This window comes from Nannobrachium achirus (genome assembly GCF_963921795.1).
Source record: "Nannobrachium achirus genome assembly, chromosome: 13".
In the NCBI taxonomy this organism is placed as follows: Eukaryota; Metazoa; Chordata; class Actinopteri; order Myctophiformes; family Myctophidae; genus Nannobrachium; species Nannobrachium achirus.
In genome coordinates, this window is record NC_137833.1 from 14,311,423 (window position 1) to 14,337,631 (window position 26,209).

The 26,209-nt window shown below is 40.5% G+C and overlaps 1 protein-coding gene across 10 annotated transcripts in view; it reads right to left on the reverse strand.

The window, feature by feature from the left end:
* Positions 1-15,095: 15,095 nt before the first annotated feature.
* The window catches only part of LOC308296602 (mitogen-activated protein kinase kinase kinase kinase 3-like), a 75,128-nt gene continuing 64,014 nt past the window's right edge, over positions 15,096-26,209 (reverse strand). For all 10 annotated transcript variants that reach the window (XM_080739924.1, XM_080739921.1, XM_080739923.1 and 7 more), the window contains 5 exons: positions 25,631-25,699; positions 24,899-24,991; positions 24,108-24,178; positions 23,915-23,970; positions 15,096-21,016 (listed from right to left, as the gene is read on the reverse strand). In XM_080739924.1, coding sequence (XP_080596050.1) covers positions 20,929-21,016; positions 23,915-23,970; positions 24,108-24,178; positions 24,899-24,991; positions 25,631-25,699 — 377 coding nt within the window. In that variant the 3' untranslated portion in view covers positions 15,096-20,928. The remainder of the gene's footprint in view (positions 21,017-23,914; positions 23,971-24,107; positions 24,179-24,898; positions 24,992-25,630; positions 25,700-26,209) is intronic.

Consider the following 26,209-nt stretch of genomic DNA (forward strand, 5'->3'; position numbering starts at 1 on the left):
ACCTACCGCTATAGTATGGAAACAGACAAAGACAGACATGTACAGATGTGCACACACAGAAATGCAGATACAGAGATGGTAAATTAGATCATTATCGATACACTCATAACATGCAGAATTCGCATGACACACGATCACACATACGCATGGCTTTTTTTAGTTTACAAAAGAGTATTTTGGTGTTAATCTAACGCTGCCTTGGACTGGCAAACTTGCATGTTTGGGATGGGATTGTCTAGTTCTGGTACATGTATACTATACTCTGGCAAGCCTGGCTGGGTTCCTATTAGCCCTATTCACGACCCGCCCACTCAGCATCCCCCGGGTGCTGAAGTCCCGTTTTGAAGGGGAAAATCCTATATACAGTAAGCCTATAGAGTTAGCACAGAAATCGCAAATGTAATGCAATTTCCGAATAGTAAAGTATAAAATACGGCTAGCATGATCAAGAACACAAGATAGTAAACGGCACAAAGCATTATAATTTACTTTACTGTTAGAAATAACGATTTGTCCAGCTATTTCTATTATAGTTTCCCCTTCTAAATTGAAGTCAGCACCCGGGGGAAACTGAGAAACGGAAGTAGGTGGGCGGGCCGTGAATAGGGCTAATTGCTCTATGACATTATACATTCACAAACAGTGGAATCACTGAAATCCACATCAGACTGACGGACTGACTTTGTCTAACAGACAACATTGTATACATTATCACTTTAGATTTCTTTCGTAACAACTATGACAAAATATACTGTACATTATGCATAATATACTCAGGTAAGCAAATATGAAATGGTTGTAGATTAAGACTTGCATGTGGTTATGTACTCCCTCTGAAAAAAATAAAGGAACATGTATTGTTTTTAGACAAAATACTTCAATCAATGGACTCAACATGAGTTAAGGTTTGTATAGAATGTATTGTGACAGTCAAGATAATTGCAGGATAAAGCGTCATTCCCACTGGGCACGATTAAGATAAAGAATATCGTTGTTGTTCTTATGTTAATTATCGTTATAGTCATCATCTTTACCGTGCCAAGTGGGAATGACGCTTAACGTACCTTTACATTTCTCAATAAAAGTCAAGTTTTAAATTATGTTCTTTGATCGATTCTTTCACTTTTACAGCCCGTTGACATAACCACAGATAAATAACAGAGAAGTAGAGAGGGCAAGACAGACAATTTCAACGTTTAGGCAAAAAGATAAGCCTAGTTGACCTCTCCAGTCTGATCTCCACTGGTTAAAAACCAGTCCTTGAGTAAAGTAGGTTCTGCGTTCAAAAACGGTATTGAATTGTCTCTAATTTTTACCTGGAACTTTTATCTAATCTTATATTGCAGAACACGCAACAGAACCATGAGTACAAATCATGAGTATGAACTAGGCCTACAGTTGGTGCAGTGGTAAAGATCTAGAGCTTGCAATTCTGAAGACCTTGCATAGATAAAAAAAAAAATCTTATTTTAATAAACCATTCATTAACTCGCCTTGCCTTTCATTTCTGTGATTTTCTAAATGGGCGTGTCTGAACAGTACTACTGAAACTGTGTGTGTGTGTGTGTGTGTGTGTGTGTGTGTGTGTGTGTGTGTGTGTGTGTGTGTGTGTGTGTGTGTGTGTGTGTGTGTGTGTGTGTGTGTGTGTGTGTGTGTGTGTGTGTGTGTGTGTGTGTGTGTGTGTGAGAGAGAGAGACGGAACCATGAGGTAAAGTGGTACTAAAATTGGCTTGAATGGATTGACTCCGTATTATTGTCATTGATGTACATTGCCAATCTTCTCTGTATTGTTCCAATTATAGCCCAAAGACAGCACCCTGTTACATCTGAAATGTCTTAGAATTAGAGACAGTTAGAACATGTTAAAATATCCGAGTGGTTGCAAAGGCCAAAATGTGTATACTATTGTATTATGGACTAATATTTATATAAGATATTTTGAAAAGCATGGTGGGGCCTTTTAAAAATGTACAAGAGTAGTTTCAGTGATTTAACCTTGATCGGCCTTATTGCCAGGAGGTCCCCAGTTCAATCCCAGCAAGAGTAGTTCTAATAATTTTACAAAATTCTTTTACCTTCATCTAATATCTGATATCTTAGTGAATATCATGCAAGAGACTAGAATTATCAGGAACCATGGTGGAGTAGAGGTTAAGAAGCAAGCCCTATATTTTGGTGATTCTGGGTTCAAATTCACAGAGCATGACCTGGATTATCAGGAACCATGGTGGAGTAGTGGTTAAGAAGCAAGCCCTATATTTTGGTAAGCCCTATATTTTGGTGATTCTGGGTTCAAATCCACAGAGCATGTTTTTCCAAGTTCAAACTGGAACTACTGTACCACAAGCAGAACTATTTGTTGATTACTTTTTTCTTTTCTTTTCTTCTAAAGCAGGGGTTAAGATACAGGGCTTGCGATCAGTATGTTCTTGTTTTGAAACCAGCAAGAACATTGTCCTGAGTTTTAGGTCGCATGATAGATCAAGATGCTTTAAGACCACAGTGGAACAGTGGTAAAGATACAAGTCTTGTGCACTGAAGGTTCTGGGTTCAATACAACCAGGGAAATCTTTCTCACTTTTTATGGGCCCCACCATGAATCTTCCAGGTCTTCCCAGTGTCTCTTCCAGCCCCAAAAAACCCATTCATTAACTCTAAGCCTTGCCTTTCATTTCAGTACTCTTTTGAAATCGAGCTCATTTCCTATTGGGCCCCCTCGAGAAGGGGCGGTACTTTTTGGGAGGCTATATTCTATTGACACGATATATATATAGGAGTTGGAACCATGAGGTAAAGTGGTACTAAAATTGGCTTGAATTGGATTGACTCTACGTCTCTACATATAGTAGTTCACATTGTGGTACCATGCTAATCTTCTCTTTATGGTTCCGATTTTAGACTAAAGGCAGCACCCCGTTGCTAACAAAGGATATATTGGTGCAGCATTTGAAATTGCTTGGAAATGGAGACTGCTAGAACATGACATTTAAATATCTGAGTCATTGTTAAGGCTAAAACCTGTGTAAAATAAAATATAAAATATATATTGTGAAAAGCATGGTTGGGCCCTTTGACTAATCTTTCACTGGAAAGTATGCAAGATAACTGTTTAAATATAAGACATGGTGGTGCAGTGGCTGAGAAGCAGAAGGTTCCAGACATTTTCCCAAGTTTTAACTGGCGTTTGTAACCCCAATCTTTTACTAAAAGTAAAAAAAAATAAAAAATAAAAAAAAAACTGTCAAGTATTACAGCAAGTTAATGGTATAGAGGTTTAAATACAAACCTTCAATATAAAAGGTCCTGAGTTCAAAACTGGTATTATTGACTGTTCTCTAACTTTTACCTAGATATTTTACATTTATCTAATCTTACATTGAAGAACACACAAGAGACCAAATGAGACAAATAAAGTCCTTGGTTAAAACCCAGCATAGATATTCTCCACATTTTACATTACTCATGCACCTTTTTCTGATCTTTTAGTAAACATGTGCAAGACACTCAATTAGTAGTTAACCATTGTTGGAGGAGTGGTTATGATATGGGCCTTGCTGCCACAAGATTGTTAGTTCAATCCTGGTAAAGATTCTTCTGTCACTTTTATCTGGCTCTGTTACCTTTATCTAATCTTTTAATGAACAACATGCGAGAAAGTGTATTAGGATGAGCCATGGTGGAGCTGTGGTTAAGGTACAGGTCTTACAATCTGAAGGTTCTGTGTTCAAAACCACTAGGTGTGCTTTTCAAGTTTGACCCGGCATTACCACAAGCAGAACCATTTGTTGTTTATATAATCTATCTTTCTTTATTTCTTCTTTTTATTTGGCTTTTTGATGCAGTGGATTATCAGGATGTTCTTGATTTGAAACCAGCAAGAACATTTCCCATGTTTTGCCTGGCTCGTGTGACTTGATATTTGTTCCAAATTAGACAGACCAAATATTAAATTCGATAGTGTAGAGGTTAAGATGCAGCCCTTGTAAATAGGAGGTTTTGGGTTCAAAACCAGCATAGAATTTTCTCTGTATTTCATCTAGTTCTTTTTAGCTGTATGTAACCTTGAAATTGGATATTTTATGGTTCCAGTGGTGCAGTGGTAAGATCCCTGACTGGCAATCCATAGGGTCCTGATTCGAATCCAGCAATGAGTGGTTCTAGTTTTTATCTCACTCTTGCACCTTTACCTAACCGTTTAGTGAAAATGTGCAAGAGAACAAGATTTAGGCAAACATTCATGGAGTAGTGGTTAAGGTGAAGGCCTATTGACCAGAAGGTTCTCAGTTCAAACTTGGTAAGGATGTTGCTCAAAGTTTTTTCCTATACTTTTAACTAATCTTCACTTGAAATTGTGCAAGAGAACCTTTGCTTTAAGAGCCATGGTGGTGCAGTGGAGTAGATACAGTGCCAACGTAGTAGCAGGTTCCTGGTTCAAACTTAGGATAGGGATTTTTCAAAGTTGTACCTGGCTTTTGTACCTTTACCTCTAATGTTTCACTTAACAGCATGCAAGAGAGGTGCTTTAGTAAGAACCACAGTGGTGAAGTGGTTAAGAAAACTGCCTCAGAGTTCAAAGACCGTGAGTTCAAACCTCACCAATGGTGAAGGAAAAGTGCGAAAGATGGCACAAGGGAAAATCCTGAAAAATTGTAAAATGAAAATTCCCAAAATGCAAAACCGAAAGATGGAAAAAGACAGTAAACATCAGCATGTAAGGTGTACTAAACTAACGAGATTCCGAAAGCAATGGTTTGAGATGGGCGGAGAAGGCAACGGCCCGAGATGGGCGGTGACGGCAACGGCTCGACATGGGCAGAAACGGCAATGGCTCGAGATGGGCGGCAACGGCTCGACATGGGCAGAAACGGCAATGACTCGAGATGGGCAGCCACGGCAATGGCACGAGATGGGCAGTGACGGCAACAACTCAAGATGGGCAGTGACGCCAACGGCTCCAGATGGGTGCCAACGGTCGAGGTGTGCGAAGACGGCAACACCTTGAGATGGGTGGTGACAGCAACGGCTTGAGGTGGGCGGAGGCAAAGAAGGAAGGGCAAACAAAAAACTAAACTTTTTTTTTTTTTATTTACATTTTAAGCCCCTCCCCACCTGAGGGAGTCTTCTTATGGACAAAAGTAGAAACTGCTATCACCTGGATTCAAACCCCCAACCTTCTGCTTACGAGTCCTGTGCTTTACCTTTGCATCACCAGGTCATTCACGCTGAAATAAGGTTTTAGGTCATACTTAAAGTCGAAGCAACAGATGGCAGGTCAAAACATACAAATATTTAAATATTCGCATATTTAATGTATTTTTCTGTTTTTTCCATCATAAAGCATACATTTTGGTATTTACATTAAAATAATTAATGGCTATAAAGTTTAAGGCGGTGTCGTACTACACCCAGTCATGGCATGCAGCATATCACATTAATGAACAATTATAAGCTGAGACACATAGTTATCAACTGCATTCAGTTTTTTTAACAGATTTTAGACAGCATCCTGTTTTTTAACTGATTCTAGACAGCATTCTGCCTGTTTGACTTGAAACCTACATAAAATAGATTCCAACCACTTGAATTCCATGTTTTTGTTACAACATAAAAACCTCGCCTCAACCATTAATAACCTCGCCTCAACCATTAATAAAGGCTATGCGCATGCATAAAGTGAATGGCAAATTGAGCGGCAAATCGAGTGTCAATGTGATTGCCTGGTTATTAAACCAGACCGAACACAACAACACCCCCTGGCGGTAGTGGTGTTGGCAAAGTGAGTTTAACATTGTTTAATGTCATTTAATGCAATCAGATAGGACCTTTCTGTTTGGATGTATGGGCTGTCAAGGCCAGAAAGTCGTTTTTGCCACTCAATAGGTGTTCCCACACAACATCCGGGTATGATGATGATGATGTCACACACATACCCTCTATATATAGTAAAGAAACTCATATCATAAGACACAACATATAGGCTATATCATAAGACAACATATAGGCTACTGTAATAATTCTATCAAAAACATGAACCTAACTAACCCTACTGTATGTCGTCAAAAAACACAAGGTGGGTTTTGATTTAATTTCTTTATTTACAAATGCATATTAATAAACACCTGTCAAAAGGATTTCCATTGAGTAGTGTGTGTGTGTGTGTGTGTGTGTGTGTGTGTGTGTGTGTGTGTGTGTGTGTGTGTGTGTGTGCGCGTGTGCGTGTGCGTGTGTGTGTGTGTGTGTATCTGTTGGGAGGAGAGCAGATATAATTATTACAGGAAAACAAAATCAACAATACATTAATTAACAACATTTCCAATTGACCATTTAATTAAAATAACATTAAAACAATATGGGTGTGTAGAACCCAAATGGTGTTGATTTGTGGTGTTGAGGGCAGTTCACACTGAGCACTATAAAATACAATGGTGAATCATATAGTCATAGTTATAGTGTGAATGGCCCTTTGATGTTAGGGTCAATTCTTGTGGTGTTAGGATATATTAAGTATGGTGTGTTGGTTAAATTCCTAACCTTTAGTCAATACTTGTGGTGTTAGGATATATTTGTATGGTGTGTGGGTTAAATTCCTACCCTCTGGTAACTCTAACAGGATGTGGTCTAGTAGAGAAGGTGGAATTCTGTGCATCAGGATCCTGATCCACTTCCTCAACAGTGGATCCACCCTGAAGGTCAAACACAAAGGTCATTAACTGATGCAAAATTATATTTATAATCCATTCATTTCAACAGTAGAATAATGATCAGATACTATAGCTATAGACAGTTATATCTATAATCCATCAGAGGACAAATATAATCACTCAGGATTCCTTGTTCCCTCAATCTGAAGGGGTCAAAGTAGCCTTTCTTTCACATTTTGTCAGGAGATATGTCAGCCCTTGGGTGTTTTAACATTTTCTAATGTGGCCCCCTTTGAAAAAGGAATGTGGCCCCCTTTGAAAAAGGTTTAGACACCCCTGATTTAGGGGGTCTAAATCTGCCTCAAATCTTAATGGGACGAGAACGGCCCTGTGTGAGTGATTCAGATTGTAACTCTAATGTACGCCTGTGCTCAAAGAAGTTATAACTCACATTCACTTATAATCAGTGACCTACTGCCATTTGCTATACAGCATATACCCTAGAACACTCACAGCCATGGATTTCCTTTGTTTTAGTAAAATAGTCTGATAACAACAAAATGATGCTCAATTTGGGGCAGAGGGTCTTCCTTGACCTACCGGGAGTGTGTGTGCAAAGTTTGAGCTGCACTCGTACATGCGCACACGTGCACACAGTGTGAAGTGAGCTGTGCTATTTATGAGCTAATTTTCATTAAGTGTCCCGCAAAGCTTGGCCAATGTGACCCTGGGCGTACAACACACATTGAGTGCTTTGAGCCAAGATGTAGGCCAGATGTAGGCCACACTTCAGAGCCTGGACAAAGCTAGATGTTGGAGCTTAGCTCATTCCAGGAGCACGCTTATAAACAACATCTGTCCCATCTGCACTGGGGCTGTAATGCTACACCACTGATAAATTAACATCCCAATCAAACAATAGATTAAAACCTACATCAGTGACATTAGAATAAAGGCATTTAGCAGACGAGTGCATCTCTCCATTCTGACATGTCTCCTTTCCAACACTAACCCTATCTCTTACCCTAACCCTAACCTCTATGGAAGTGTTGCCACACCGACAATAAGAAGTCACTGTCGGAGTGGCGACAATGGAGAGCGCCCCCCTTAGCAGACAATCCTCCATTCAGACATAGAATGCAGAGAGATAGTGAAGTGCCTCAGTAAACTATAGGATCACATAGAGACAGCGTTAGTACTTCAGTATATGATCACATACTGCTGAGGGGGTCAAACAATATAGGAACCTGTTTTGTTTCTTTTCTTTTTTCATTAACCACTTAATAACTTAACCAGCATCCCTATTCTAGTGCGAACATTCGCCAAAAATAGCCGATTTACATGCTCACAACACGTCGCAGTGATTTTGTGAAGAGGGGAAAACCAATGTCATAACCAATACAAGTAGCCAAAGGTCATGTTAAATGTCTGAAAATACGCATGAACATGAATACAACACAACAATGATGATGACAGTGCTGTCAAACAAGTCTATGAAATCCATCAGAATGTTTGATCTGCACACTGAAACTATGGGTTAGCAGGTAAACAATGAACCTAGCATCAGTCTGAATAACATGCTTTCTAAATGACAATTCTAACATTGTGGTCAAGAAAAACAAGCCTAAGTAACAAAACACAAGAATGACCAGCATATGTACAGTACATCTGCATGGTCGTCATATCTAGGTCAGTCACTAACATCCAACCAGCACAATGTGGAAGGGACACGCTCTCTTCTCCTCCAGGCTAGTTTGTTATTCTGGGGCGGAACATTTGCCAAAAAATAGCCCATCTACAAGCTCACAACGTGTCGCATTGTTGATAGAGAGTGAAAAAAAAGACTGTATCAAGTACACTACGTATATTATAAGTACCTTTTACCAATTATAGAGGGTTTAAGTGGTAGGCTACCGGATAAGCAGCTCTGCAAATAAAAGGTGAATTGATCCCAGTGGCATGATGGAGGACGATATCACGATAAATTAAATCTCCACCATATGATTATCCTGAGTGTTTTTTATCACGATAAACGATAATATCGCTTATCGTCCCATCCCTACTCAACAGTAAACAAACCAACATACAAAGTGTATACAGTGGTATCGGCACATTACATAAGTTAAAATGTAATGACTTTTAAGGCCTTTTAAATACCAAATTGGCCAAATATTACACATGAAAGAGGCAACCATCCACCACCACGGATGTTGTGGGTTTGAATCCACAGCGGTGCATCCGGCTTTGACGAGCGTCTGCAGTAACACACCTGTCAGCATGGAGTATTACACGGGAGGAGTAGGACGAAAGCTCTGCCTCTAGTTAGCTGGCATAATACAAGTGAGCTTGTAGATCGGCTATTTTCACAACATTTATCTGTGGAACCGAGTCAAACTAAATGTAATGCCTGCAATTCCAAGTGCTTGTCAGGGTGGTGGGGGCCCCAGTTGATTATTTGAGGTTTGCAGCCTGAAAAGTTAGGGAACCCTTGATATATAGAATCTGCGATGTGTGCCTTGAACGCGATGTGTGCCTTGAACGTTGTTGGAACCAAAGTCACCAGAGATGGAAACAGAGAGATCCTGCATGGGGCAGGACTTACCTGGGAAGAAGAGAAGCTCAGTCTTGTCTGGGTTCAGCATGAGGTGGCGAGAAGAAAACGTCCACTGTGAGATGTCAGCCAGACATGCAGCGATGCCCTCTTCAACCTGAGTGACAGAGGAGTGGAGAGAGAAATTGCGACCATAGGTCACATTTAATTGCGACCGAAGGTCCCAGTTTACCATAAGAAATCTCGCAGCTTGTCTCTGTCTGTCTGTCTGTCTGTCTGTCTGTCTGTCTGTCTGTACACATTTTTACAGTCTATGGGTTGGTTCCCTTGTCACTGTGACATCACAGGTGATATCACAGGTGACATCACCTATGTAAAAGTCCTTATATGGGTATTCCCCAGAACCCTTGTATGCCCATATATGGAGATCCCTGATGTCATCGATATACTGTATATCACTGGCCAGATGGCCAAAACATGGCCCATATCTGTGTGGCTGGTTCAGATACAATATATTGTATGTGTATATGGATACATATTTTTTTATTAATAGGGATAAAATTAAATAAAAAGTCCAAATATGGGCATTCCCAGAAACAAAATCCCTTTTATGCCCATATATGGAGATTGCTGATGTCATCAATCCCAGGCTATAACTGGCCCAAGAGCCTGCTTTACTCTGATTTACACCCTACCTTCCCTGAAAACGTTAATATTAAGTCCATATATGTTTATGTATATATATTAAAGCAGCATCATACATGTAAGAGAAAGAAGTAGTGAATCACTTTGAGCACAGTGGTGCTCAAACTTTTTCATGTAAAGGACCTCCAAAATTATATGTATTTGGCCACAGACCCTCATCTCAAAATATTTAGTTCCAGGGACCCCCGAGAATCAAAATTTCAGTTACACACATATATGCAAATATATATATAGCAGATCTACAAGCTCGCAGCGCGGCACTCTGTGCCGCGCTGTGAGCTTGTAGATCTGCTATTTTTCAATAGCTAAAACATAAAATAATTAAGGCCCCTCCACCTTGGGCCCTAGTAACTCAGTCCCACTCCCCCCTGTGACGCCCCTGCCTGGATCCTCCGGTGTGCAGTAACAAGTCCTGATCACCTCTACTCACAGCTTTGGTAGCAGGTCCTGAAGCACACTATCCAAATGCACCACAACACTGTTAAAGGTCCCACTGATTCCTTTAATTTATGTATTTCATATACAGTATAAAGCCATAGATCACTCCTATGCCCTCCTGAAATGTAAGTGAAATCATCACAGCCATTCTAGGGCTAAAGTTGTCAGATAGCGTTCATACTCACTCAGAAACCTGTTGAAATGTCTCCCACACTCTTCTCCTCCAGGCTAGTGTGTTGACCAGCCACAGTCCATCTGGTAGTTATTAATGTCAGCTGGTTGTGGTAGAAATACTGAGTGACAACCCAGCTCCAAACACACAGACATGCTGATATATCCACACTGATATATATTATCCCTGGTTCTTCATTTGGTGACAACATTTAACAGATTATTAAAAACAACTCTGCTTTCACCTGTTTCTCTAGTCACAGACTGTTTCTCTTCCTGCTTCTTTCAGCCCCACCCCCTCTTATACCTGCTAGGTTGTCTAGAGTTGATTGACACCTGGATACCAAATGACATTGCTTCCATGATCTCCGTATAAACACATATCTGACCAAGTAGCTGCATATCTGCCCCCTAGTGGACCTGGTGCTTTAGACAACTGGTTAGTGCAGCTGTCAGTGAAATGACAAACCTCTTGTCTTTGATGTCTGATGATCTCAAGGTTAAGAGATCAAACACTCTGACTACATTTAAAGTGTAATTAATATGAAAATAATAATACTAGTAGATTGGAATGTAACAGATAGGCTAAAATATCCTGCGCTCCATTTATGTTAAGTTAGTAAATCAATATGCTCATTTCCAATGCAAGCACTTTTGACTCACTGATGAAGCATATTAAAGTATAGTGTAGGTAGTGTATCAAGATGACAGATATGCCACTTTAAAAAGGCCAAATTAAACACATGGGACACTTTATTAGAACACGCTACGGCCTCAGTAGTCAACCACTCAAATTATGTTATTTCACGATGCCTCTCATTGGGATTGCATTGGCAGCTGCAGTACTTTGAAATAATTTGTAGTTTTTGAAATATGTAACTTTAAGCGCCCAATGCATTGTCAATGACATTTGCCTTTTAAAGGAGAGAAAAATCAAGCCATCAGTGTCAATTGCTCAGATGCAGAGGTGCTGGGATTTGATCCCATGACCTGCTGGTGATGAGTTAAGAGCTTTTCCAACAGAGATTCCATAACTAGAATGTGTGCGCCCAAAGCATTGATAAAGACATTTTGAGTCACCCATGTATATGTTTGCATAGAACATTCCAAAATAGTGCTTAATTGAACTATGGGAAGACTGGGGATTGAACATGGCACCTCTGAGCCGAAGAACTAATCATTAAACCACTACACCACCTCTCAGGCTCTTTTGATACATGTCTCTTATTTAACTTTTTTTTTTTTTCAAGGCTAGGAGAAGAAAAAAACACTTCAAAACGGGCCCCAGTTGATTATTTGAGGTTTGCAGCCTGAAAAGTTAGGGAACCCTTGATATATAGAATCTGCGATGTGTGCCTTGAACGCGATGTGTGCCTTGAACGTTGTTGGAACCAAAGTCACCAGAGATGGAAACAGAGAGATCCTGCATGGGGCAGGACTTACCTGGGAAGAAGAGAAGCTCAGTCTTGTCTGGGTTCAGCATGAGGTGGCGAGAAGAAAACGTCCACTGTGAGATGTCAGCCAGACATGCAGCGATGCCCTCTTCAACCTGAGTGACAGAGGAGTGGAGAGAGAAATTGCGACCATAGGTCACATTTAATTGCGACCGAAGGTCCCAGTTTACCATAAGAAATCTCGCAGCTTGTCTCTGTCTGTCTGTCTGTCTGTCTGTCTGTCTGTCTGTCTGTACACATTTTTACAGTCTATGGGTTGGTTCCCTTGTCACTGTGACATCACAGGTGATATCACAGGTGACATCACCTATGTAAAAGTCCTTATATGGGTATTCCCCAGAACCCTTGTATGCCCATATATGGAGATCCCTGATGTCATCGATATACTGTATATCACTGGCCAGATGGCCAAAACATGGCCCATATCTGTGTGGCTGGTTCAGATACAATATATTGTATGTGTATATGGATACATATTTTTTTATTAATAGGGATAAAATTAAATAAAAAGTCCAAATATGGGCATTCCCAGAAACAAAATCCCTTTTATGCCCATATATGGAGATTGCTGATGTCATCAATCCCAGGCTATAACTGGCCCAAGAGCCTGCTTTACTCTGATTTACACCCTACCTTCCCTGAAAACGTTAATATTAAGTCCATATATGTTTATGTATATATATTAAAGCAGCATCATACATGTAAGAGAAAGAAGTAGTGAATCACTTTGAGCACAGTGGTGCTCAAACTTTTTCATGTAAAGGACCTCCAAAATTATATGTATTTGGCCACAGACCCTCATCTCAAAATATTTAGTTCCAGGGACCCCCGAGAATCAAAATTTCAGTTACACACATATATGCAAATATATATATAGCAGATCTACAAGCTCGCAGCGCGGCACTCTGTGCCGCGCTGTGAGCTTGTAGATCTGCTATTTTTCAATAGCTAAAACATAAAATAATTAAGGCCCCTCCACCTTGGGCCCTAGTAACTCAGTCCCACTCCCCCCTGTGACGCCCCTGCCTGGATCCTCCGGTGTGCAGTAACAAGTCCTGATCACCTCTACTCACAGCTTTGGTAGCAGGTCCTGAAGCACACTATCCAAATGCACCACAACACTGTTAAAGGTCCCACTGATTCCTTTAATTTATGTATTTCATATACAGTATAAAGCCATAGATCACTCCTATGCCCTCCTGAAATGTAAGTGAAATCATCACAGCCATTCTAGGGCTAAAGTTGTCAGATAGCGTTCATACTCACTCAGAAACCTGTTGAAATGTCTCCCACACTCTTCTCCTCCAGGCTAGTGTGTTGACCAGCCACAGTCCATCTGGTAGTTATTAATGTCAGCTGGTTGTGGTAGAAATACTGAGTGACAACCCAGCTCCAAACACACAGACATGCTGATATATCCACACTGATATATATTATCCCTGGTTCTTCATTTGGTGACAACATTTAACAGATTATTAAAAACAACTCTGCTTTCACCTGTTTCTCTAGTCACAGACTGTTTCTCTTCCTGCTTCTTTCAGCCCCACCCCCTCTTATACCTGCTAGGTTGTCTAGAGTTGATTGACACCTGGATACCAAATGACATTGCTTCCATGATCTCCGTATAAACACATATCTGACCAAGTAGCTGCATATCTGCCCCCTAGTGGACCTGGTGCTTTAGACAACTGGTTAGTGCAGCTGTCAGTGAAATGACAAACCTCTTGTCTTTGATGTCTGATGATCTCAAGGTTAAGAGATCAAACACTCTGACTACATTTAAAGTGTAATTAATATGAAAATAATAATACTAGTAGATTGGAATGTAACAGATAGGCTAAAATATCCTGCGCTCCATTTATGTTAAGTTAGTAAATCAATATGCTCATTTCCAATGCAAGCACTTTTGACTCACTGATGAAGCATATTAAAGTATAGTGTAGGTAGTGTATCAAGATGACAGATATGCCACTTTAAAAAGGCCAAATTAAACACATGGGACACTTTATTAGAACACGCTACGGCCTCAGTAGTCAACCACTCAAATTATGTTATTTCACGATGCCTCTCATTGGGATTGCATTGGCAGCTGCAGTACTTTGAAATAATTTGTAGTTTTTGAAATATGTAACTTTAAGCGCCCAATGCATTGTCAATGACATTTGCCTTTTAAAGGAGAGAAAAATCAAGCCATCAGTGTCAATTGCTCAGATGCAGAGGTGCTGGGATTTGATCCCATGACCTGCTGGTGATGAGTTAAGAGCTTTTCCAACAGAGATTCCATAACTAGAATGTGTGCGCCCAAAGCATTGATAAAGACATTTTGAGTCACCCATGTATATGTTTGCATAGAACATTCCAAAATAGTGCTTAATTGAACTATGGGAAGACTGGGGATTGAACATGGCACCTCTGAGCCGAAGAACTAATCATTAAACCACTACACCACCTCTCAGGCTCTTTTGATACATGTCTCTTATTTAACTTTTTTTTTTTTTCAAGGCTAGGAGAAGAAAAAAACACTTCAAAACACTAAGAGAGCTGTGCCCTAAGTTTCTGACAGGTAGTAAAGTGGTCTCAGGCTGGATTAACCATTGGGCCAGTGGGGCCGTTGCCAGGGGCCCTTGGCTCTCAGGGGCCCTTGAGGGAACTGGGCCGCGTGGCCATTGACAATTTACTATTAAATGTATACGTTAATTAAATATCAAATATGTGGCCCCACAGGTGCTTTCTTAGCCCACAGATGATCATCATTGCATAAAATCAGAGCTGCGTGTCGGGAGGGGCCCTAAAAAATTATCGGCCAGGGGCCCTCGTGGGGGTTAATCCGTCCCTGTCTGGCCTATGCCTTACTTAATTTACAAGAAATCTACAGTACACAACAGAATGTAGAAGAATTATGGTATTTTGATTGAGCTGTTATCTCTCCTATGGCACCACATCAAGACAGCATGGACAAAATCCTATCCAACGACAACAAAATATTCTACGTTTTGGGTCTGAGAGGCTAAATCTCATTAAATGGTGGTCCGCGGCTCAAATGCTTACGCAATAACGGTCCTTGATATGAAAAATGCTTTAGAACCACAAGGGGGGAAAAAACACAAGACACAAGCTTTTCAGTTCCTTCTTTTTAATGTGTTAACCAGTCATCTCATAAATCTGTTACACTTCTGAAACAAAATATAGGCAATTATACAGTATGTAAAACAAACTGATTTTTATTTTACAATATATACATTTTATAACGTGTGCATTGCAATATGACAATGAATGATGATGGTACTGTAGTAAGCAACATTAAAAAAAATATCTACTGCGTAGTGTTATTTTAAATTCTGGGACCAGACTCGTGCCAAATAGTATTTGGAAATAATTCAGCTTGTTTTAATCTGCTTGGAGTTGCTAAAGGAAAGATGGGTTTTACCACCTAGGATCATACAGTTTACTGTATGACAAAGTTTACACCAGTGGTTTTCAGTGGTGGAAAGTAACTATGTACATTTACTTAACTTAAGTACAATTGAGGTATTTGTACTTGAGTATTTCCAATTTCCAATACTATTAACTCTATTCAACTACTTCTCAGCTCCAAATATTGTACTTTTCCTCCACTACAATGATTTGAAAACTTTAGTTACTGGTTAGATATAAATTATAATATAGGCTCACAGCGCGTTGTGATGCTTGTAGATTATTGATTATTTTCAAACATTTTTGAAACACTTACTTTTGGACTGTACATTTTGATGCCAATACTTTCGTACATTTTTGAATTCCGGACTTTTACTTGTAACGGAGAATTTCTATATTGCAATATTGATAGTTTTAAAATTTAGTTATAGTTTTAAAATTTGATAGACAAAAAATGTGAGTACTTTTTCCACCACAGGTTGAGAATCACTGGAATAGACAACCTCAAAGTATATGATGGTTTATTCAGCATACTCTTCTGTCACAAACTCCTTATGTACCTCCTGAATGAGCATAGAGGTAAACCCTGCCCCCCAATACGGGACTCCAAAATCCTAACAACGCTAACAATTATCGGGAAACACTACCTGACCAAAGGCTGGGACTATACTGCAGAAACAGGTTACATTTTGGCAAACAGGCCGATGGGAGGCCATGTTGATACCCGCAATATGAAATTATAGATTCCATATCTGTTGAGCTTATAGGTGCCAACATGGTGTCATTTAGTGCAGTCTTCTTGTGAAGTTTTGCCAAATATTAACCATTTCTCTGGGTTTTGTTCATTTACATAGCTCTAAAGAGTATACGACAGACATTTTAATGTGAATCATAGAGTAGTGTTTTTCATTTTACACTAAACCTACACACCACTTATTGTGTGTACTTTATAATGAGACAACTCACTGTTTAAAGATCTTATTTCATCTAAGACATTGCACAAGGTACAGACAGACACCCATTCTAAATTTGGCAATTAAAACTTCAAACAAGGCAATTTAGATATTACATTAAAACAAATGTAACATTCATAGTATGGTTTCCTTAACATCATGCTACTCAGGCCCAACACAAGGAATGTTTCTTAGTCAATCTCCACTGGTCAGGTTATTGGCTAGGTCATAGAGGGCTGCGATGATCATTCAATAGGAAGTTAATCCTGTTTTAGGGGCGAGTCGCTTTTCCTCGGGGCTCCCACAAATCAGCTGATATACTGTATGAATCACCTTGTGACAACCGTCCACAATGCTCAACACCCGAGCTGGAAACAAGGACAGCCATGAGGAAATGCCACAGCCATGTTGCAAGACTGGTGTTCCAAGACCATTTAATTAACTCACACCAAGCCGAGACAGGCTGCCATTGCCTCATTGCAGGTGACAATGGACAAACAAGGTGCCACTTTGGATCATGAAACAATCGCATGAACGCTTTAGGATCACAGTATGATCGTAAGCACGTTTCGTCTTTCGTGCATGAGGCCCAATGTGCGCATTATTGTACAATCAGGGAGAGTGACTCAAACGTTTTGAGTGAACTACTTAAAAGATAATTATGTTGGGTCTCTACTGTATAACAAAGCCACTGCTGGACCAAGTGTAGAGCCGAACAAAGCCAAAGAGCCACTGAGGCAAATATTGTTAACAGGCAAATGTTTAATTATTAACAGGAAGTTAATCCATTTTAGTGATCACTTGGTTACATGAGAATTGTACCTTAAGGCACGTTTATCTAGTTGGCTGTTGTTCAAAAGTATAAATTGTTGTAAATGACAGCAGGACACGTAGTGGCACTTTTTTGTTTTGTTTTCTGACGGTACTTTGAAGAGAATGTTAGAATATTATGTAGAGTTCTATGATATTTGACACTGCTCTCTCACTCTCACTAGTCTTTGGCATCTGTAAGTATGAACATGTAAAATGTTAAGCCATTGTAGGGTCTTGTTAAACCTCTATTTGTCTTTTGTGTCATTTGCAATTTTGTAGATAATCAAAATGTGTATTATTACACAATTGTATTAACTACTTAACTATGAGAAGAACAGGTTGTGGCAATTCTGCAATTAAGATCAACCTGCACTGGTGTGTAATGGTGGGGGAAAGAAAACATAATAACACGGTCATTATGGCAAAAACACCAGTCAGCGAGGGTCAATTAATTTTCAGTGCAGTCACTTGGAGGAATTGGACTTTACATGGACTTTTAACTTACTTGTTTGTCCATTTAATTATTCAAATGTTTAAAGTAAATGTTTCACTTTGCAACTCAAAGTGTCCTGAGCTGAAGACTGATCGACCCCGTGTTCCAACAGTAGCGTTCAAACATTTAACCCCTTGCTAGTTTGTGGGCAGCCAAAAGGGAACAGAGGGCACATAAGGGACAATACTAACAACTTCTTGAATGGCATAGTAAGTGTGCTTTCTCAAGTACATAATGATTAAAACCAATGAAGTTTCAAGGTTCTTGGCAGAGTATGGGTCTGTCCTACTTTACCACCTGAGCCCTAGCATCCCTATTATGGACCAAACATTGCAACATTGAAAATAGCCGACCCACAAGCTCAAACTGCATTGCGTTGTAGATCTGCTATTTTCGGCAAAGAGATTTAGCATAGTGAAAAAAGGAGCCGTCCTAGTCCAGAGCCCTGGGGGACTCCAGCCAGTTAAAGGTAAATTTAAGGCAGCCAAGGAATATATATACACACACAATGGGTTCATCACGAGTTGCAGATGGGTAAATAGAGTAGTTTAAAATGTTGAGCTAAGCAACTTTACGCTTAAGTTTACACAGAACGTTACAACTTTAGCACTGGCTTGACAACTGTGATAACCTATTAAGCGCTTGAATCCAATGTGTACAGGTATTCCCTCAAATGTGCCTACCTTTTGGGCCATGGGAACATTCCTATCAATTATAATACAGCCTTTGTAATCTTAGCTATGGTATCTCATCAATAGTCAGCGAATAGTGTTCATGTCCCCTGAAGAGACCTCTTGTGTCACAGCTTGACTTGCGGTATGTTTCAACTCTCCTACATACAGTACGGCACAGTGCATTCCTAGCTAGCATAACAGTATGCATGGTTGTAGTGTAATATCTCACACAGGACTCAGACATTGAAAAGTCACAGCTGATGATTAAGCTGAAACTCTAAAATGCACACAAAATGGCTTGACGATTTCAATGTCATTTCAATTCTTCCAAACCTCTCCCACATCTGTTCGCCTCGCCGCTGGACAGAACTGGCTGACACGAACTACCGTTTTTTTGTTTAAACCTGCTTTTAGTAGCCGACGGTGGGGTTTACTGTATCATAATAACTTACATGTAGCCGAACCATGTTAAAGAAATGAGAATTGTTCATGATTTCCTTCTACAGTAGGCAAGTTTTCAATCACAGAATAGTATACTAAAATGACTGGTGGTATGGTACGAACCATATAAACTGGTATTCAACATAGGTCAAAACAAACAAAACCATGGGCAGAACAATAAATGAGCGCCAAAATTCTAAATCTGAGCAAAGTACTTAAATAATTGATTTATAAATTATGTAATTTGTAGCATTTACAACCATTTTAGTTATCTTGCCAAACAAGTCACCGAGTGACAAGTTACAGTTACAACTGTCACTTTTCAAAGGTCTGTCCTGTACAGTACACAATGCATATGTATGCAAATATTCTAAGTCTACACACATACTGTGCATAAACACAAGGTCATATATTATGACATCACATTTGTATATCAAATACCTTTTTGCCTCTGTGCAATTGTTTTTAACACCAGTGGTTCCATAGTATTAAAAACTTGTTAAATCTTTAAAACAATGACGGGAAAGTGAAAGAAGCATACGATTAAAAGGAAGCATAAAACATTTTTTTTTAAACTTTAAAACATTGATCATGATGTCAAACTATGAGACAAAAACATAAATAGAAACATCGATGGATCGCTCTTGACAACGACAATGACAAAAACATCCAGGAAGTGAAAAATGTCTACACAGTAAAGTCCTGAATGTTAATTTAACAAACATAACCAAATATACACACGTATGGGTCTATTTGGGTTAATTTTGTAAACTCTCAGAGTTACAAATGGATAAACAAACACTGACGATTTTACTGTGTATACCGAGGATGACAATGATGATGCATGAATGAAAATGACCCAATCAGTGCCGCTTCCCGTGTTTTGCTCAGTCCAATCCTGAGCCTCCAGAACACTTTAACAATATTATCATCATTATATTACTGCAAATGTTCACCTGAGGAGAAAGTTGGGTGTGGGACAGCGCAGAGTGGGGTGGGGGTGTCTTGGCACCTTCCTGACCCTCCTCATGCGACTGTGGATGCATGGAAGTTAATTCATTGCTCTCCCCACCCCCACCCCGTCCGCCCGTCACTCAACACCACCGATAATGTCACCCCAGAGCCCCATTCTTGTCTGTTCGTCCGTCTCGTCTGTCGCACAGAACAACCTATACACAAGTCTATCTACACAACCAGGCGTTAGTGTTCCTCTCTGTCCAAAAAAATAAAAAGAAGAGAAAAATACTACATTTATATTTACAACAATTAAATAAGAGGTCAATTAAGCACTTGTGTGGTGTCAGGGATGAGAGCTCAATGCTTACGGGAGTGGCAAAGCTTTTTTTTGTGTGTGTTTTAGTTTTTTTCGTTTTACATCATTACAAAAAAAAAACAAAGAAAAAAAACAATCGAAAATAAAAAAGTCATCCTGGTTGTCTCAGTTACATCATGCTGCAATAAATAAAAGTGAGGTTAAAAAAACAAAGGAATAAAATAAGGGAAGGAGGACGTGAAAGGCTTGTTTTTCTCCGTAGGATGGCTCTTCTGTGAAGCTATAGCAGTAGTAGTAGTAGTAGTAGTAGTAGTAGTAGTAGCTGCGGTAGGACTAGTATGTTGATCTTGGTTTCCCATGGTGCAGTGGGGTGCGTTAGCAAGGTAAGCGGAGGGTATGACAGAACAGGGACAAGTTTGGTTGGCACTCTACTGTCAGATTTGGCCATCACAACACTGGCTGACGGGCAGAACATTCCCCCTTTACTCCCATGTTGATTTGCGTTGACAAACTAGACCGCTAAGTGGCATCCCACGTGAATGTTCCAAGTAAGCGGTTATTCCCTACGTCCATCACTCCCGCACACTGCTCAGAAAATCAGCTAAGTAACCAGGTCTAACCAGTGCTGTAACATGCTGACCTGTGTTACATCAGGCCCCCCCCCCCACTAACCACTACTGTGTGCCGCTAATTCTTAATTGGCTGAAACAGAAACTGTGGCAACTTTACCCTCTTCCTCAATGTGACTGCTAATGCTCCAGTTGTGTTGCAGGAAGGCCAATCAAAGACAGGCGGTACTGGGTGAATGTTTGGGTAGAAAGAGGGTGTTTTGGGTTCACCAGTTGCGTAGCCAGGAGAGGAGCTGCGTTTGCCGGCAGGCTGGAGAGTTAAGTGTGGACTGTGTCTCTCAGTAGCTGTTTTCATGGCCAGCCAGAATGTAGAGGTTGCTGTGGGCGGTAGGGTTGTCTGTTGGCCTGCTCTCCAACACCACCACCCTGGAACACGAAAACACACACACACGCGCATGCGCAACAACACAAATTAACTAATCTAGCTTTGTTGTTTCATTGCCCTCCTCAGAAATTTCACCGGTTTATTTTGTCAGTACACAGTATTAAAAGCAGACCAGGAAACTTGTGAAACAGAAGGGTAGCAGCATAGCCGGAGCCAGGATGTTATAGTAACACTATCCCCTCCCCCCTGTTCCCACTGCAGAGGACAGGAGAGAAAAGATGACTTTGTTGTAAAAGGTTTAATGCAGAGACATCTTTCAAACGGGGAGGCTCTGCAGCACTTGGGCACCCTGCCAACTTGAGGACGTCAAGGCCCCCGACAGATAAAAAAGCATCAGAGAAATGCACCCGTTGTATTTAACAGCTATGGTGAAACTGCCGTGTCACGTGGTGGTGCATCAAAACCTGTTGACCCGTTTAAGAGCTCACTGCAGCTCGGTCCTCTTTTCGAGCATCGCCGAGGGGCACAGATCACCAAAATATAATGTGCATAATGGCATGGTTTTGACTTTGTTTGACTGCACATTTCCTGAAAGAAATTATAGGTTTGTTTGTGCACTGTAAACTGTCCAGAGTTCCTTTGTGCGTATGATCTGGTGATGTCAGCGCTTCAAATGACAACAATATGGATGGGGAGGATGACATACAAAAATGCCCGTTCTATATTGACGGCAAACAAGCCGAATATAAAGATAGTAGGGCATTCACCGAATATTCGAATGCATTCGACGTTGTTCACCGAAGTCGAATATTCGCTTATTTTAATTTTTTATTGTTTTCTCTTTAAACAATATATAGTTTATAAAGCTTGGCTAGATAGGAAGTCATAAGAATGAGTTGCCAATGCCCCTGGTGGATGAATTTGTTAATGCTCTATACCAGGGGTTCTCAAACCTTTTTAGGCCGTGACCCCCAAAATAAACATATTTGAACTGGGGACCCCCACCCTGACAAGCACTTGGAATTGTAGGTATTACATTTAAAGGGACTCGGTTCCGCAGATAAATATTGTGAAAATAGCAGATCTACGTGCTCGTATTTTCACAATGTTCGCCTCTTGCTTACTTAATATTTGACAGTTTGGCCAGTCCTGTCGAATATTCGACTATTCGAATACTTTGAGGTCGAATAATTCGAATACTAAAAATCACTATTCGTGAATGCCGTAAAAGATAGGGATGCTCTGATGCTTCAAATTCTCCCACCTTTGATGTGCCTCAATGGCAGCCTCAAGGTGCATTCAAGTGGCCTCAATAGACACACTTAACCGATGCTTTATATCCGTCAGTCTTTACATGTTATTTTGACAAAAGTGTGTGATTTACCAGTAGTTTAAACATAGCATAGTTTATATGCTATAACTTAGTATAAAGTGCCTGCACCATGCAAGTTACTTCCAACACAGTTAAGATATAACTTAAAAAAATGCTATTAAAGTGATAGAAATCTCCCCACACAACTGGCTTCCCAGAAGTTCCCACCTGTGAACACTGCCAATTGTGTTTGTTTGAGCGTCCGGCCAAGCCGGAAGCACCATGGAGGAATCCACTTAGTGGGCAGGAACTTTACCCCTGTACCCGTACCAGCTGAATGCCCCACACAAATACTCCTCTGTCCACCCCACGTACCATCCTTAAACCTCAAGACTCCCAATAAAGAACCCCTCCCCTTTAACCATTATTTTATCCTGTAGCTATCAAAAAAATGGCAGATATACAAGCTCACAGCGCGCTGCTGTGAGCTTGTACATGTGCTATTTTTGAGAAATCGTGGAAATGTGTGCAAGTCTTTGAATATTTTCACCCGATTCTATTAATGTCTTCTAAATCCTTCTAAAGTTTTTGAAAAACTCATGTTTCTATGTCAGTGGTTCTCAAACCTTTTCATGTCAAGGACCCCTAGAGTTATATGTAATTGGCCGCTGACCCCCATCTCCAAATATTATGTATCAGGGACCCCCCTCAGAAGCAAATATTTGAGTTACAAAAAAAGATGTATTCAAAGATTTGCAAAACATTTTCACGATTTTTCCAAAAATAGCAGATCTACAAGCTCGCAGCGCGGCACTCGGTGCCGCGCTGTGAGCTTGTATATCTGCTATTTTTCGATAGCCAAAGTATAAAATAATGGTTAAAGAGGTTCAAACGTTCCAGGTCTCAAGACTCCCAATAAAGAACCGCTCCCCTTCAAAGCAGACCTCCATCACCACCCGAGAGAAAGAGAGAGAGAATGGGAGTTGGGGCTGGCTGTGCCCCCAGGGAACAGTGAGTGTACCTGGGCTGAGTAAGGCCTCTGTTCTCAGCCCCTGTCTCTGTCACGGTATCGCTACTGTCCAAGCTTCTTCATTGACAAAACATCAGATAAAGCATGTTAAAAGACACTGCGTGCTTGTGTATGTGAGATTGTGAGATTGTGATAGTTTAGACATCATGGTATACAAGATTTTGATCAAATATGTTTTTTTTGCTGAGGTGTGAAACGTTTGTTGGTGCGTGTTGGTGCGTGTGTGTGTGTGTGTGTGTGTGTGTGTGTGTGTGTGTGTGTGTGTGTGTGTGTGTGCGTGTGCGTGTGAATGCTTGCATACAGCATGACTATATCGTCGTTGTCGAGCGTAAACCTCGTATCTCCACGTTTCAAATTTGTACATTCTTTCGTAAAGTAAAGCCCTGCTTCATCATACAAGGCGGTCGCATAAAAGTAGTGAAAACAGCCGATCTACAAGCACACAACGCCTCGCGGTGCGAGGCGTTGTGTGCTTGTAGATCGGCTGTTTTCACTAGTTTAAATCATTTTTAAGATGATGAATGCAAAACGAACGGTTTTGGACATATCGTCGTTGTCGGGATGTGTGTGGAGGTGTGTGCATGTGTTGTTCTTCACCTGTCTGACCCCAGTAGTCTGAAGATGCGTGTGCTATCAGAGATCTCCTGAGTGATCTGATGAATGAGAGAGAGAGAGAGAGAGAGAGAGAGACTTTAGTTTCTAAATTTAAACTGACAATCGTTCACAATGCATTGATGACAACAGATGGTGCATCTTGAACGTTCTTGCGCACACACAGAAAGTCACTCACCTCATTCGTCTTGAAACTTCTTCCTTGCATCCCATGTCTCCAGAACGCTAGCACACTGTCTTGGAGACATACTGGGAAAACAGACACATGTCCACAGCATTATTAGTTACTGTGAATGTCACCATTTCAAAATGGATTAACCCATTTAGGCCTAGAATTATTGAATGCTTTAACCAGTGAAAAATAGAAGATATACAAGCTCACAGCGCGGCACTGAGTGCGCTGTGAGCTTGTAGATCTGCTATTTCTGAAAAAGTCGTGAAAATGTGTGCAAATCTTTGAATATATGTATTTTCAAAGCGAACGTTTGTAACTCAAATTTTGCTTCTGGGGGTGGTCCCTGGAACTAGATATTTTGAGATGCGGGTCCGTGGCCAAATACATATCATTTTGGGGGTCCTTCACATGAAAACGTTTGAGAACCAGTGACATAGTAGTCTCTCAAGAACAGACTAATTGAGCTCCAGTTAAGTGAAAAGGACCTTTTCTTTGGGCTGGCCAGATTGCTGACACAGAAAAATAGGTTTTTCAAAAAACCTTAGAAGGATTCAAAAGACACTTATAGAATCGGGTCAAAATTCTAATTTTCACGATTTTTCAAGCTTGTATATATCTGCTATTTTTCAATAGTTAAAGCATAAAATAACGATACACACAATAATGTGTACGCGTTCTGAATGGGTTAAAATTAGTCCAACAAGAGACTAGAATATATCGCAAATATTTTCAAAAATAGCATATCTTCAAGCTCACAAAGCAGTGTAACACATTGTTTGGTTTGGTTTCCTTACCTATGGACTCAATCTGGAAGTTAAATGTGAGCTCTGCTGACAGCTTCCTGCTGGACTTTAACCTGCCCTGAAGGTTGACTATCTTTATACACCCTAGAGAGAGAGAGAGAAAGAGAGAACGTGACATAAGGAAGGAGAAAGACAGGGAGGAACAGTGTTTCAGAGGTGACAGTATAAACAGATAGGCGGGAGAGAGTCACTATTCGACGTTGTTCACGGAAGTCAAATATTCGCTTATTTTTTTTATTTTTATCGTTTTGTCTTTAAAAATCTATAATATTTCTTCATGGTTTATAAAGCTTGGCTAGATAGGAAGTCATAAGAACCCTGACAAACACTTGGAATTGTAGGTATTACATTTAATGTTCTGCAGATAAATATTGTGAAAATAGAAGATCTACATGCTCACAACGCCACGCAACGCGAGGCGTTGTGAGCATGTAGATCGGCTATTTTCACAATGTTCGCCTCTTGCTTACTTAATAGTTGACAGCTTGGCCAGTTTGACCAGTCCTGTCGAATATTAAGACTATTCGAATACTTTGAGGTCGAATAATTCGAATACTAAAAATCACTATTCGTGAATGCCCTAGTAGGCAGAGAGGGAGTAGTAAAGGAAAAGGGGAGAGGGTGAAATACATAAGGAGGAAGAAGGAACGCTGAGATGAATCCACTACGAGGAGTCACAGTACATATGTACAGATCAGTGAGTGTGTGTTGTGTGTTACTCACTGTCAAGACACACTAGGATGGTGTCTCTCTCTAGCTGAGTGACGTGGATCACACACGTCGCCGGTGTGGCTGGAACGTGAAAGAGAAAGTTTTTAAATTACAATGTTTATCTAAAGGCAGATTTTACAAACACATAATATAAGCATCACCAGCTCCGGCCTTCTGTGACATCTTTGACTTTGTTACTGTAAGCATATTTTGATGCCAATACTTTTGTACTTTTACTTTTGTGAATACAGGCCTTTTTTTTTTTATCTAAATGTTTTTTATCCCACGGTTTTGCAACCCATTTTTCTCACCCGGTGACTACCTAACCTGTAGTCCTGGTTTCCGCTCTCCCCCTGCCGCGCCAGGGGACATTGGGGAGCACCCGGCTGGCTAGGGGGAGGTAGTATAGAAACTAGGACTACTGCATGTTTTTGTGTGAGGGCCTATGCCCAAGGAGACACGGGGAGAACATGCAAACTCACCACAGAAAGGCCCCATCGCCAACCCCACCTAGGGTGTGGGTGCTGATGACGCGGGTGGAGGAACACGCCCCCAGCGCCCACAGCTTCCCCCGGCGGGAATCGAACCCAG